This window comes from Dendrobates tinctorius, unplaced genomic scaffold, assembly GCF_039654945.1.
Source record: "Dendrobates tinctorius isolate UK_male_01 unplaced genomic scaffold, ASM3965494v1 ptg000086l, whole genome shotgun sequence".
NCBI lineage: Eukaryota > Metazoa > Chordata > Amphibia > Anura > Dendrobatidae > Dendrobates > Dendrobates tinctorius.
The window spans coordinates 28169445-28184443 of NW_027361754.1; the positions used below are offsets into that span (position 1 = coordinate 28169445).

Here is a 14999-nt window from a genome sequence, read left to right on the forward strand (position 1 = left end):
GTGGGGAGAATAGCTGCCATCCAGGTCATTCCTACAAGTGATATAGCAGTAAGCATTGGTGTTACAGTGGGGAACATAGCTGTCATTCAGGTTATTCATAGTTTGTATAGCAGTAAGCGTTGGTGATAGAATAGGGAGCAAAGCTGCCATAGCAGTAAGCGTTGATGATCTAGTGGGTCACGCAGTGGACACGTTATAGCGGTGCACATGAATAAGACCACAAACCATGTAAAACCTTTTATTGCCCTTAAAATAAAATTTTCAGCAAAACATTCACCATCATTCAATCTATAATAATGTCTCATAAAAACAATAATTTAAATAATAAAAAGATACAATTATGTTTCATGGTTCATACATATAATTCTGTAAACCTTAATTTATTTACACCAATAAAATATTTAAAAATCGCCAATTTATTTATTTTTTTTACCATTTTGTTGCTTTCAACTGCCTTATTGTCCACTGACCAACACTTTACAACATAACTTTTAACATTTTTGGAATTTGCCACTTTCATTTAAAAAAAAAACAAAAAACAAAAAACAGCTGTAAGCGTGAGCAGCAGGTTTGAAAAACGAATGCAATATAAAACAGTCTGTAAAGTTCTTAGGATTCTGTAGTGTTAAAAATAACATAGAAAGGGTTAACTTCCTTATCTTCCATAATCTGTGAATACTTGTTTGACTATAGGAAAATAAATGAAAAACCTCATCAGGTACAAAGGTGCAATATCATAGCCTAGCCCCATGCCGTAGGCAAAGCAAAGCAGCACTCTGCAGCCTGAAGAAATGCCCCAATTGTCCAAATTCAGTCTCAGCTACTTCACTGGGTTCATTTACAAAGTGACTTTTAGGATGAGTTTCCATGTAGCACCTTCCTTGCGCTTTGGACGGAGCAGAAAGTCAGCTCTGCCCAAAGCCTTGCCCCCTTCTGTACACGTGGTGATTCTGGATATGCTCACTGAACACATGAGGTATCACCGCGTCGCATACATAGACCGGGTTATTTACCTTGTGGAGAATGAGTGCCTCCGCAAGGTAAACAGGCATTCTGCGTTCTAAAGACGCTCCGCATGTCTGGTTTCGTGGTTGTGTCACCCGCGTATTAGGACGAATAGTGGAGATGGGATTTCATAAAATCCCCTCCACTGTGCTGTAACATCTGGACGCTGCTGAATAAACGCTGTGGCTGTATGCAGTGTTCAATCCGCAGCAAATCCGGATGTAATACGGCCCATGGAAACATACCTTTAGAGATACTAGCTAATGGTCATTCTTCTGGATTGCCTGTAGTTCCTAAACCCAAAAGGAAACTAAGTACAAGGTGATTCACTTGCTACTTTACCTGGAAAAATTGCTATAGCTTCTAAAAAATGGTCAATTGTATTGAAATTTGGACTGTAGATACTTTGCTTGATGAGGAATGTGCAATGAACCTCAGCGACAGCGATGAGAAACATCCTTGCACCAAGTGGTCTTGCCAACTTGTCACCCTGGCGGTCGTTTCCACTATGAGTTAGACTCGTTAAACTACCGATGCGCAGGAAGGCGTGTATCTGTGCTGCTTGCATTTTACTCCTGCCAAATTCCTTCATTATTTAACAATGTACAGATACAGTTTGGAGGAATGGGTTTTCATTGTGAAAACTTATTGGAAAACTGAGTCCTAAAAAGTGCCAAAGTGAGTTTCCAAAGGAGTTTGGAGGTTGAAATCCACAGTCCAAACAGTGTATTGAAGCCATCTTTGATGACAAAGTAATAGTAATCTCCAAGCAACTTTGGCCACCAAGATCGTCTGATTTAACACCATCGGATTTTTTTTCCTTTGGGTGCTATTTGTAAAGTCAGGTGTACAATAACAAGCAAAGAACATTACAGGTCCTCCGAGAAAACATACAGCAAGAAATTCAGGCTATGACCCCAGACGTCCTGTGAAATACATTCGACAATATGGAACAGAGCACGAAGGCTTGAATGCAAACGGTGGATATTTTCAACATCTGCTTTAAACAGTTTCTCATGAACCAAGGCATGTACAGTCCAAATTTTTTACGATAGCCTCTTAGAAGTTACAACTATTTTTCAGGGTAAAGTAGTGAGTGAATCACCCTGTGCTACACAGTGACAAGCGTGATGTGAAATGGAGATGGTGTCACATTGCAACACTACATCCTCCCACAGTCGCTAAAGTCGTAAATGTTTACAGATGCAGATTTTGTTTTTAGTCTCAAGTCACATGTGCCTTAAGGGCCTGTCACACTAAGCGATATCGCTAGCAATATCGCTATAACGTCTCTGGATTTTGTGACGTTATAGCGATATCGCTATGCGTGATACTTACCTCCGACCGGCTCCCCCGCTGATTATCGCTGATCGCGCGAGAACATCCTGGACTGTTTGTTGTCGTCAGCTTCCTGCTGGACTTCCTGTGGCGCCGACGAGCGTCGCGTGGATGCGGGCGAGAGGACGTCTTCATCGCCTCGTCTGACAGGTAAGTAGCGACCCCTGCGATGTCGCTGGTGAGATCTGCCTGTGTGGCAGCTCACTAGCGACCACTTAGCGACGTACCAGCGATTCTGACTGCGTCATATCGCTGGTCGGGATCGCTGGTACATCGCTAAGTGTGACAGTACCTTTACTTGCCATAGATGCAATGAGTCACATGCTACTGAAACTTGAATATGCTATGCCTTGGCATTTTTTTCAACAGTAAAAAGCACAATTTTTTGTTGACCAACTTATCTGAGAATTGCTGTTATGTGGCATACGTTGTCCTCAGTCTAAAAGGGGTGAATGACAGATCTATATATAGTATTATTCACATATTTAATTGCAAATATGTGACAAAATAGAAATTAAGGACAAGTGGACATATATTCTACGTATAGTATTACCTAAATTAAAACAGTCATTTACTATTACTTATCACCTATCGAAAAAAATCTACGCTGGTAAAGAAATATACTGGTAGACCACAATAATCCTCTTGAAGTTAACTGGTAAATGACAAGTTGAGCCTTACTAATGTTCCAGCAGAACATTAGATAAAACTTTTTTGACAGTGGGAGTGATCAATGAGTGGAACAGGCTGCTACGAGAGGTAGTGAGTTCTTCAAAGGAAGTCTTCAGAGACTGGTCAGACATCAGTCTGAGATGTTTTAGAGAATCCTGCATTAAGCAGGGGGTTGGTTACGATGCCCCTGGAGGTTCCTTCCAACTCTAACATTCTAGGATACTATGATTAAACCCAATAATAACAAATATCACAAAGGCGCTAAAATCCCTAAATGTAGGCGTTTACTATTATATTTATATTAGAAACATTTAAGTGGATGTTAGTGTCTAATTTAGGAAAACGTGCATAAGTCTACTTTGTGCTGTTCCTGTTCTCTTGGAAAAGTTGAATAAACTGATACCTTGACATTGTCATACCATTTGTTAATAGAGCGTCTCCCTACATGCTTGGATAGTGTTCAATCAGTGTTTATAGTGTGTCGGTGTCTCTAGGGACTTGTCCCATTGACTTGGGAATGGCAACACCTAGTAGTCAATTCACAAACTTATTTCAAGTAGGAGTAACAGAGGAATGGCACAAAATAAAGGTGATTGCATTATTTAGTTTAATTTTTACTAAAGCAAATATGCCAGGAAAGCTGCAGCATGGGACTCACACTACAGGTATGTCTATTCATACATCTGCTTTTTACCATAACAGTGAATGAAATTTGAAAGGATCTTTCCAGGACTTAGCTATCATTATCTCCACTGATCAGTTGTCTGCAGCGGTAGGATGTAAACAAGGTAAGACCAATGCAGGGCTATATACGCTGCAGCTTGGCTCCGATAGAAGTGAATAGCTGAAGTACAGTACCCAAAAACAGCTACTACATGGTGTATGATACCACGGGCTCTACAAACAGCTAATCGGGGCTCCTGTCTATCTAATTTTGATAACCAGTTTTATGGATAACTCATCAATATCCAAATCTTGGACAACCCCTTTCAGAAATTTCTTGAACATGCTGCGCCACGTGACCGACGCAGTGTAGGTAATTGAAATCTATGGAACATAAATTTAACCTGCAGATGTCACTGTAGATATCAGCCTTTGACATGCAAAGAATAAAATGTGCTACTATTCCACAGAAGCAAAAATGCACACACTCTAAAAGTGCTCCTGATCCATTGTGCTGCTCTCTAACACATAACGAGATCAGGCCATTTTACAACCATAAACCAACATAAAAGCAAATGCACAAAAAACTTTTCTCATAAAATCACAATCTTCCGTATGCATTTCCTTTTGGTATGATGGACAGCAGCAAGTTGTGGACAAAGGAACAGTAATGATTAGTTATGAGCGAAAGTGCTCAGATGAGGCGTTATCTGAGCATGCTCGGGTGCTAATCAAGTGTCTTCAGCGTGCTCGAATAATATGTTCAAGTCCCAGCACCTGCATGTCTCGCAGCTGTTCCGACAGCCTCAACATATGCAGGGATTACCAAACAGAAAAATCCCTACATGAGTTGTGGCTGTCGAACAGCCGTGAGACATGCAGCCGCGGAGACTCGAACATATTTTTCGGGCACGCCGAAGACACTCGGTTAGCACCCAAGCATGCTCGGATAACGCATTATCTGGGCACGTTCGATCATCACTAGTGGTGATCAAAACTATTCGTAAAAGGGGAAAATACTTTTCCTTTGCAGAAATATCGCTGCCCGCCTCCTGTAAAGAGTCAACGTAACTTTGAGAGAGGCAACTTTGGTTAGTAATAATGTGACGTTTGGAAGGAGCGCTGTGTATGAATTTGGATTGAAGATAATAAATAATTTTTCCAAGCTTCCCATACAAAATTAATTTCAAATAAAAAAAACAAACCTTACATAAAGTGTTTTTTTTTTTTTAAAAAACTAACAAAAAATGTGTGTTCTTTTAAATGGCTTGAAAAAAAAAAATGACAATCACCCGTATAAACATAAAATCATAAAATAAAAATCAAGGACAGTATGAACTGTTCCAGCAATGGAACACCTGGAGAATCATGAATATTCCCTCCCACAGGATAAGCAATGATAATGCCTAAAAATTGCAGATCCCTGAGTGCAGACCTAAGACCCTCAACTCAGGGGACCCTCCTGCTTTGCAAGCAGATTCACTTCTCCACTGACTTTGATATAAGAAACCAGCATTAATTGATCAATGGGAGTCACCCAAAAGAAAAGGGGCCCAGACGTGGGATCCACACCCTTCAGGCATATATGGAACATATCCTGCGTTGTTTAACATGGGGCCAACTCTTAAAGGCATGATGGTTGGTCAACATGTGACGCTTCTTGTAACTGGCAGCTGTTAGTCAACACATCATCCATTATCGGACTGAAACGTGGACAGATGACAAAACAGTTCCATAACGTATGAGTCATCCATACGATTGCAAAGCAATGGATAAGGCAGATACCCTTAAATTAAATACTCTGAAGTGCATCCCTGCTTGTCACACAGCGTTCTATCAGCAGACACCCTGCTATGCCTTACCCATACTCATTTAGGCTTGCAGCACTGTCATGAATATCATGTCTTAATATGTCCATGTGCACCTGAAATTCAGAGGTCACACCATGCCGGGCATCGCTCAGGTTCATGCCCGATACTCTGATTTGTTTGGAGGAGGACTGATGCCTGTATAGTGCAATGTGCTCCACATCATCTGGCTCGTCCTCATATTCTACAGCAATATCATTCACTCTGCACAGAGGTAATGATTCTGCCTCCAGGCCCCCTTCTAATTGATGGGGGTTAGGACTTCCCTGGTGTCCCCGGGATAAGATGCAAGAGGAACCTTCACAGCTTAGGTCCAGATCGCTGGTGCTGGAAATTCTGGAAAGGTAGAGCTCCACTGTGTAATAAAGGGACCAAAACACAGCAAAACAGCCAAGCAGCATGAGGGTCTGGTAAAAACAAAAGTGCAGAGGAAATTAAATACATTAAAAAATTACATAACATATCAAGAAAAACATGGATGTTTCTTCCACCGTTGTTCTCTAAATGCAAGTCTGCAGCCAGGAGGGTTAACTTTTACCTTACTGCCTAGATAACATTATACAGTCAACAGCGAAATGTAAAAGATGAGCCATTGTTGAGACATAAAAGCGCAATCATTCCATTAGGTACTAAAAAACTAAAAACCAGAAGTCCTTGCCGTAGGTACACATCTATTTGTGAAGCTACTGCCTAAAGTAAAGGCATCAATGATACATGAGCTTTAACGGCACTGCTTATCCAGAGACAGAGTCTGGCGCAGCCCCTTCTACAATACCTTTACCACCGTACGTTCTCATAGAGAAACCTTACCCGCAGGGTGTTATTGGTGATTGTATAGCTGTCCTGTTCAGAAATCTCCAGTCCTGGGGGACAGGGTAGTGAGAAATTGTCATTCAGAAACTGACCACCTTGTGAAAGTTCCACCAGCCTGATGAAAAAAAAACATATACAAGTTGTGGCACTGCTGTGATAAATATCAATGATTGAGCCGGCATCGGATGCATGAAGATCAATAAAACATACACAATTTGCACCGTGCAGAACTACATGCAACGTATACGCTGAGGATTTTGCAGCTTCATGGGTTGGACTGTATTGTGAATTACATTGCATCGCGCAGGGTGAAATCCACAGGCAAAAAGTTGTACTTGTCGAATGCAGGCATATGGCTGGGTTCAGGAGCTTAGCTTGCTACATATGCGACAGATGCTTCTTGAGTCATACAGCTGGCATTTGTATGCAACAACAGCGACTGGAGCATGCTCTGAGCTCTACTTTTTAACAATCACTGACTGCAGCATTTAATTGGCGACTGCTGGTACTGGTGTTTATGAGCTCCCATGCAACATCATGATGTGGTCCTTGGCAGTTGAGGGGCTACTGAATGTCCCCATCATGGACATGTTATTCCTCCTATGAAGTTTAGGCTGTGTCTGAGCATCATACGAGAAAGCAATTTTCACTATATTGTGCAATACTGTGACACTGTCGCATATAACACAATCGCAGGTTTAAAGGGAATCTGTCACCCTTTTTTCGAATATGAGCTGCCGGCACCGACATCAGGGGCTTATCTACAGCATTCTGTAATGCTGTAGATAAGCCCCTGATGTTGGTGCCGGCAGCTCATATTCGAAAAAAGGGGTGACAGATTCCCTTTATGTACTCTGTGAAGACTACAGAAACAAAAGTGAAATAGCAAAAATATTTTCAAAAATTTTAAAAAAGTGAAAAACCCACATCAAAAGTAAATCAACCTCCCTTTTCCCAGTTAAAGAAAAAAAATAAAACACATTTTTTCCTCCCACTCTTCCCAGAGCCATAACTTTTTTATTTTTCTATCAATAAGGCCATGTGAGGGCTTGTTTTTTTGTGGAACAAGTTGTCCTTTTGAACAACACCATTGATTTTACTATATAGTGTACTGGAAAACAGGGGAAAAAATCCAAATGTGGTGAAATTTTAAAAAAAAAAGTGCAATTCCACAATTGTTTTTTTTTTACTATGCTCACTAAATGCTAAAACTGACCTGCCATTATGATTCTCCGGGTCATTACGAGTTCGTAGACACCAAACAAGTATCTGTTCTTTTTAATTTCAGTGGAGAAAGAAAATTCTAAAGTTAAAAAAAAGACGCCATTTTCTGATACCTGTAGAGTCTGCAATGTTGCGGCAACCCAAAAAACCGTAATTCTGGGGTTTCGATTTTTTTTTCTCGCTAAGCCATTTAAAGACCGTATTAATTAAGTTTATATTTTGGTATAAAATAAAATGTTATGGCCATAATCATACTGACCTGGAGAATTGTTCTGCCAGGTCATATATAATGCAAACTTATCACCATAAAATAAAATCCCCAAAAAATAGAATTCTGTGTTTTTTTTTATTCTTTTCACTGCACTTGGATTTTTTTCCCATCTCTTTCAGTACATTATATGGGGAAATGACTTTTGATGTCATTTAAAAGTGTAACTCATCCCACAAAAAAGCCTACATGTGGTGATGTTGACCAAATACATAAAAATTATAAGACTCTTACAAGAACGAAAACAAAAATGCAAACATGAAAATTGGCAGAGGCTGGTAAGGAGGTGAAGTAGAAGGCAGTGTAACAAAGGCTTTATTCAGGTAAATATTTTCCTTTCTTTTAAGCACAATATGAAATATGAGACTTTTTAGCTTTACCTCCTCCTCTCGGCCACATCCTCTGTTTTCCATGAGGAACCATAAAGTGTTAACTGCCATGTCTGAAAAACACCTCTTTTATGAGGCTCATTTCCTATTTGAGAAAAACAAGGTTATTCGGGAAAGCAATATTATACTTTCCATGATAAATGTAATATACAAGGAATAACAAAGAGTTAAGACCCCCGGTCTAGAATAATATCTGTGATCAGCTGAGCCTCCGATCAGGCTTTACAGAGGGAAGTTGAAATGGCGGGGGGCATTTATTACTACATATCGGCTGCCCAATAAATAGCCAGCCACATTTTGCCTAAGACTGGGACTACATCGCAATGTGTTGAACATCAATTCTCAGACAAGTTGCGTTACCAAAAACATGTGCAACTTGCTGTTGTGCAACTACTTTATAGCTGTGATTTAGCTTTTTTGCTTTTTTTTTTTTTTTTAAATTAAGGGCAAATTGACGACTTTTTAAAAAAAATCTTTGACAAGTGAGTCGCGCGCGACCAGTGACAGAAAATCCATCATATTTAGGAACCTATTTGACTGTCGCAGGACACCATAGTAAATTATTAGATGCAATGTTACAATGTAGCAATGCGATTTAGCAGTCACGTGACATGTCGTCGAATAACCCTAGCCTTACTGATAAAAATCTGCTGACATATCGCAGAACTGACGTGAATAAATAAGAATAAGCATTGTATGCCAAGGAACAGGAAATATATCGATTTATATATTTGTAAGTCTGAAAGAGAATAATGTTGCATTCTTTTAATACTGTATAGGAGGCATACCTACGTCCGTGACCAGAAGTCTGTAGGTCCCTTCTGCATTCTCTCCCCAGCAGCGGACCGTGGAGAAGATCCAGTCGGTGAAGCCACCTGGATCACTTAAAGCACAGAGTATTTTAGTTTCATGAAGCATTGGCCACTGTCATTATAAGCCTTGTGCTATCCATTAATACACTCACACGTCCATTTTCCTTGTGGCTCCAATGAGGGATGAAATTCCACTTGGACAGAACAGCTGAATCTGCAGGTTTCCCCGCCGTGGGTGCGTGACAGACACCGTCACTGCTACATGCTCCAATGTCCTCATCCCAGACAGGAGGAGATCAGCAGCAGTCACTGGGGATAAAAACAACCCAAAATGAGTCGACCCTTTTCACAGAAGCGTGATTACACATTAAGGGCATCCAACTGATTGCCGGCCGTTCTGTCACAATCAGTCTCCCCCCGGTGCTATACTAAAAGGGTTGTCCAGTACTTTTTCATTGATGACCTTTCCTATTTGATTAATAGGTCAATGAAAAAGTAGTGGACAACCTCTTTAAATATTACATTCGGTAGTTTCCCAAAGAGACATTCCAATATTTAGGAAAGTGAAAAACTGTAGCCGAAAAGGTGCTACAGAAGCTCTTTCTCAAGATCAGAACTCCAGCGGTTTAGTGTTGACATATCCTTCGTGACATGCCATCACTTTCAGAGATGTAATAGCTCTTTATCTGATACACTTACATCTGCAGCATAAATCGACATGCTGCAGATCTTAAACTTTCAGCTCGTCAATAAATGCTGCAGATATTTATTTTTTTTTTAACAGATTTCTTTACATCTCATCCGCTATGCTTGCACTATAAAAATTGAAATGCGCATAGCTGCTTTGCTTTCTTTGGGAACTTTGCCCAACTGTACAGAACAGGTATAAATAAAATGTCAAAAGTCATTTAAAAGTTCAGCTACCCTTTTAACCCCTTCACAACATATGATGTAAACATATGTCATGTGTTGTGTCCCCGACTTTGATGCAGGCTCTGATGCTGAGCCCACATCTTTCCCCACACATGACAGCTGAATAAATCAGTTGGCAGGTCCCTTTAACAGCCGCCCATGGATTGAAGCGCCATCCATGGCTGTTAACCAGTTAAATCATGCCATTAATCTCTGACAGGGGTATTTAACATCCGCTGGCCGGAAGCACATCAAAAAGTCCACCCATCAGCTCCCGTCACGTGATTGGGAGGCGCTGATGAGTTGTCATGACAGCCGGGGTCTGTAGAAGACCCTCATGCTTGTCATTGTGCATCTCCTGTGAACGTTGCCTCGTGGCCGACATTCATAGATCATCGTGATTTCTGCTACACATATTGCTACTGTATGCATAGGACGATTGCAGCTTCAAGTCTCCTAAGGTAACTATTAAATAAAATAAAAAATGAAAATAAGTTTTTTAAAAATGACACCCTCCAAAAATAAAAAATTAAAATCACCATTTGCCACATTGTTTTATTTTCAATTTGAACAAAGAAACACATATTTGGTATTGCTGTGTTCACATATGTCTAAGCAAAATACAAAATAAATTAATCCGATTGGTAAGTGGCATAACGAAAAAAAAAATCTAAACACCAGAATTACTGTTTTTTGATTGCCGCAACATTGGAATGAAAGGCGATCAAAACATTGTACAGTGGGGAAAAAAAAAGTATTTAGTCAGCCACCAATTGTGCAAGTTCTCCCACTTAAAAAGATGAGAGACCAGTAATTGACATCATAGGTACACAACTATGAGAGTCAAAATGTGAAAACAAATCCAGAAAATCGCCTTGTCTGATTTTGCAAGATTTAATTTTCAAATTATGGTGGAAAATAAGAATTTGGGCATTAATAAAAGTTAATCTCAATATTTTGTTATATATCCTTTATTGACAATGACAGAGGTCAAACATTTCTGTAAGTCTTCACAAAGTTGGCACACACTGTTGGTCCATTCCTCCATGCAGATCTCCTCTAGAGTAGTGATGGTTTGGGCCTGTCGCTGGGCAACACAGACTTTTAAATCCCTCCAAAGGTTTTCTATGGGGCAGAGATCTGGAAACTGGCTAGGCCACTCCAGGACCTTCATATGCTTCTCACAAAGCCACTCCTTCATTGCACTGGTGGTGTGCTTGGGATCATTATCATGCTGAAAGACCCATCTATGTTTCATCTTTAATGCCCTTGCTGATGGTTGGAGGTTTACACTCAAAATCTCATGATACATGGCCCCATTCATTCTTTCATGTACACGGATAAGTCGTCCTGGTCCCTTTGCAGAGAAACAGCCCCAAAGCATGATGTTGCCACCCCCATGCTTCAACAGTAGGTATGGTGTTCTTTCGATGCAACTACGACGAGTTTTGTTTCTACCAGTTCTACTTTGGTTTGATCAGACCATATGACATTCTCCCAGTACTCTTCTGGATAATCCAAATGCTCTCTAGCAAACTTTAGATGGGTCCAGACATGTACTGGCTTAAGCAGGGGGACATGATTGGCACTGCAGGATCTGAGTCCCTGGCGGCGTAGTGTGTTACTGATGGTAGCCTTTGTTACGGTGGTCACAGCTCTATGCAGGTCATTCACTAGGTCCCCCCGTGTGGTTCTGGTATTTTTGCTCACCATTCTTGTGATCATTTTGACCCCACAGGGTGAGATCTTGCGTGGAGCCCCAGATCGAGGTAGATTATCAGTGGTCTTGTATGTCTTCCATTTTCTTATTATTGCTCCCACAGTTGATTTCATCACACCAAGCTGCTTGCCTATTGCAGATTCAGTCTTCCCAGCCTGGTGCAGGGCTACAATTTTGTTTCTGGTGTCCTTCAACAGATCTTTGGTCTTCACCATAGTGGAGTTTGGAGTGTGACTGTTTGAGGTGTGGACAGGTGTCTTTTATAATGATAAGTTCAAACAGGTGCCATTACTACAGGTAATGAGTGGAGGATAAAGGAGCCTCTTAACAAAGAAGTTACAGGTCTGTGAGAGACAGAAATCTTGCATGTTTTTAGTGACCAAATACTTATTTTCCATCATAATTTGCAAAATAAAGCTTGCAAAATCAAACAAGGTGATTTTCTGGATTTGTTTTCTCATTTTGACTCTCATAGTTGTGGTCTACATATGATGTCAATTACAGGCCTCTCTCATCCTTTTAAGTGGGAGAACTTGCACAATTGGTGGCTGACTACTTTTTTTCCCCCACTGTATCTACCCCAAAATGGTACCAATAAAAAGTAATCTCAAGACACAAAAGACACGTCCTTGCTCCACCTCTCAAAAAAATGGAGATGCTACGGGTCTCGGAAAATGGCGACAAATGCAAAAAAAAAAATTTTTTATACAGATTTCGGAATTTTTTTTCACAACTTAAATATAAAAAGAACCTGTACATATTTGGCATCGACATACTCATATTGACCCAGGAAATCATATTGAAATGTTAGTTTTATCATATAGTGAACATGGGAAATAAAGACCTGAAAAATAATTGTTGAAATTAACTTTTTTTTTTACTATTTCACCGCATTTGGAATGTTTTCCAGTACACTATATGGGAAAGCAGGGATTTTTGTGTGTACTCACCATAAAATCCTTTTTTCCGAGCCACTCATTGGAGGACACAGGACCATGGACGTTATACTGTGGCCACAAGGAGGACACTAAGCAAAAACACAAAGAAATTAACTCCGCAGTATACACCCTCTGCTGGCTCTATCCTGAACCAGTTTGGTGCCAAAGCAGGAGCTCATAAATAGCAAAAAAATGCAACATGTCAAAACCAAAGAACAACCACAAGTCAACAGGCTAACAAGGTGGGTGCTGTGTCCCCCAATGAGTGGCTCGGAGAAAAGGATTTTACAGTAAGTACACACAAAAATCTGTTTCTCCTTCACCTCATTGGGGGACACAGGACCATGGGACATACTAAAGCAGTCCCTGGGTGGGAAACAGCACAACAGCTGAAACCTCTTGTACCAACCGGTTAAATCTGCCCTACATATGTGATACTGCCGATTGCAGACTCCGTCTGCCAAGGGCCGCACCCACAGAAGCTTGAGAATGAATGTTGTAATGCTTAACACTCGTGTGCAGTCTGGACCAAGTAGCAGCCTTGCACACTTGCTGTGCTCACGCCTGGTACCGAATGGCCCAGGAGGCCTCCACTGACCGAGTGAGCCTTAATCCCCGCCGGGATAGGCTGACCTCTGACACGGTAAGCCTCTTGGATCGCTGAACAGATCCATCTGGCTATTGTAGCTTTAGAAGCAGGTAGGCCTGTGTCCCTCCGGAAACACAAAAAGGAATCAGATTTGCGAAAAGATGCTGTTCTGGAAATGTATTTCCTGAGTGCCCACACCAAATCTAAAGTGTAGAGAGCTTGATGCGACAACCCCTGTATGAAGGCCTTAACCTGCTATTTGGAAGCTATCCTTCGCTGGAGCAGGACGGATAGGGCCGAAATTTGGCCTTTGAGAGAAGCCAGTGCCAGACCTGAGTCTAATCCTGCTTGGAGAAACTCCAAAATAGAAGGAAGAGAAAACACAAGTGGGGAACATCCGCGGGTTTTGCCCCAAGAGAAAAAAGCCTTCCAGATGCGATGATAAATGCGCATGGATGTAGGTTTCCGAGCGTTAATCATAGTAGAAGCTACCTGTTGCGAGAAACCGGCCTGGGCTAGAATCCAGGATTCAATTGCCAGGCAGTTATAGTCAGAACCCTGGAGTTCTGGCAGTAAATCGGCCGGAGAGAGAAGGTTTGGGAGGTCTGGTAACCGCCAGGGGGCATCGGCATCTAGTGCAGCTAGTTCCACATACCATGCTCTACATGGCCAGTCTGGTGCAATGAGAATCACTGGGATTCCCTCCGCCTTGATCTTCCGGATGACCCTTGTAAGGAAGGCAAAACTGATGCCACGGAAGCACCAGGGCATCCGACCTGATGGCTAATGGGTCGTTGGACCGAGCTACAAATGCCGGAACGGCTGCCATGACCTTGGTGAACATTTTGGGGGCAGTGGCGAGACCTAAGGTCAAGGCGGTGAACTGGAAATGCTAGTCTCCGATCGCGAAGCGCAGGAATCTTTGGTAACTTGAGAAGATTGGAGTGTGAAGGTATGCGTCCTTGATGTTGACAGACGCGAGGTATTCTCCTTTTTCCAGTGAGGTGATAACAGAACGGAGAGATTTCATTCTGAAATGGCGCACCTTGACAAACTTGTTCAACAGTTTTAGGTTCTAGGATGGGGCGCATGGTTCCGGGATCACAAACAGATTTGAGTAAAATCCCTTGAACCTTTCTGTGTGAGGGACCAGGATGATGACTCCATTGCTGCGGAGAGTGTATATGGCCTGAGAGAATGGGGCTGCATGCGCCTCCATCTTTGGAAGACGCGACTGGAAGAAACTTGTCGGGAGGGGGGACACCAATTCTATTTTGTATGCAAAGGACACCAGATCTCTGACCCACTGGTCGTGAATGACCGCCAGCCAGATCTGACGAAACAAGTGTAGACGGACGCCTACCCTGTCCGTGTCCTCTGGAAACTACAATGAGTCAGTGAGCAGAGAACTTGCGTGAAGAGGTACCCTTGGGCCTGGACCGTGAGGGTCTGTTAAATGGGGGACGAACTGGAGGAAGCGGTTGCGGATGACCAGCCTGTGGTACTGCGAAAAGGCTGGAGGCAAACCTGGTGTTGGCTTCGAAAAGGCCGACTGGGTCGTTGCTGAGGGAGGAATTTGCTCCTTCCTCCATTAGTGTCCGAGATAATTTGTTCAAGCTTATCGCCGAATAAACACCCACTCTGATAAGGCAGAGAAGTTAGAGATATTTTAGAAGCGGAGTCTGCTTGCCACTCTCTGAGCCATAGGGCTCTCCTGATGGTAACGGTGTTTGCAGCTGCAAGCGTGGCAGTTAGCTGCATATAGGGAGGCATGTACCACATAATCCA

General features: G+C 41.8%; 1 protein-coding gene across 4 annotated transcripts in view; it reads right to left on the bottom strand.

Annotated features, from left to right (window-relative positions):
- Window positions 1–224: 224 nt before the first annotated feature.
- PCSK7 (proprotein convertase subtilisin/kexin type 7) overlaps window positions 225–14999 on the bottom strand; it is a 105286-nt gene continuing 90511 nt past the window's right edge. For all 4 annotated transcript variants that reach the window (XM_073585226.1, XM_073585228.1, XM_073585225.1 and 1 more), the window contains exons 12-16: window positions 9205–9361; window positions 9029–9123; window positions 8232–8325; window positions 6357–6474; window positions 225–5953 (exon numbers count right to left, since the gene is read on the bottom strand). In XM_073585226.1, the coding sequence (XP_073441327.1) occupies window positions 5537–5953; window positions 6357–6474; window positions 8232–8325; window positions 9029–9123; window positions 9205–9361 (881 nt within the window). In that variant the 3' untranslated portion in view covers window positions 225–5536. The remainder of the gene's footprint in view (window positions 5954–6356; window positions 6475–8231; window positions 8326–9028; window positions 9124–9204; window positions 9362–14999) is intronic.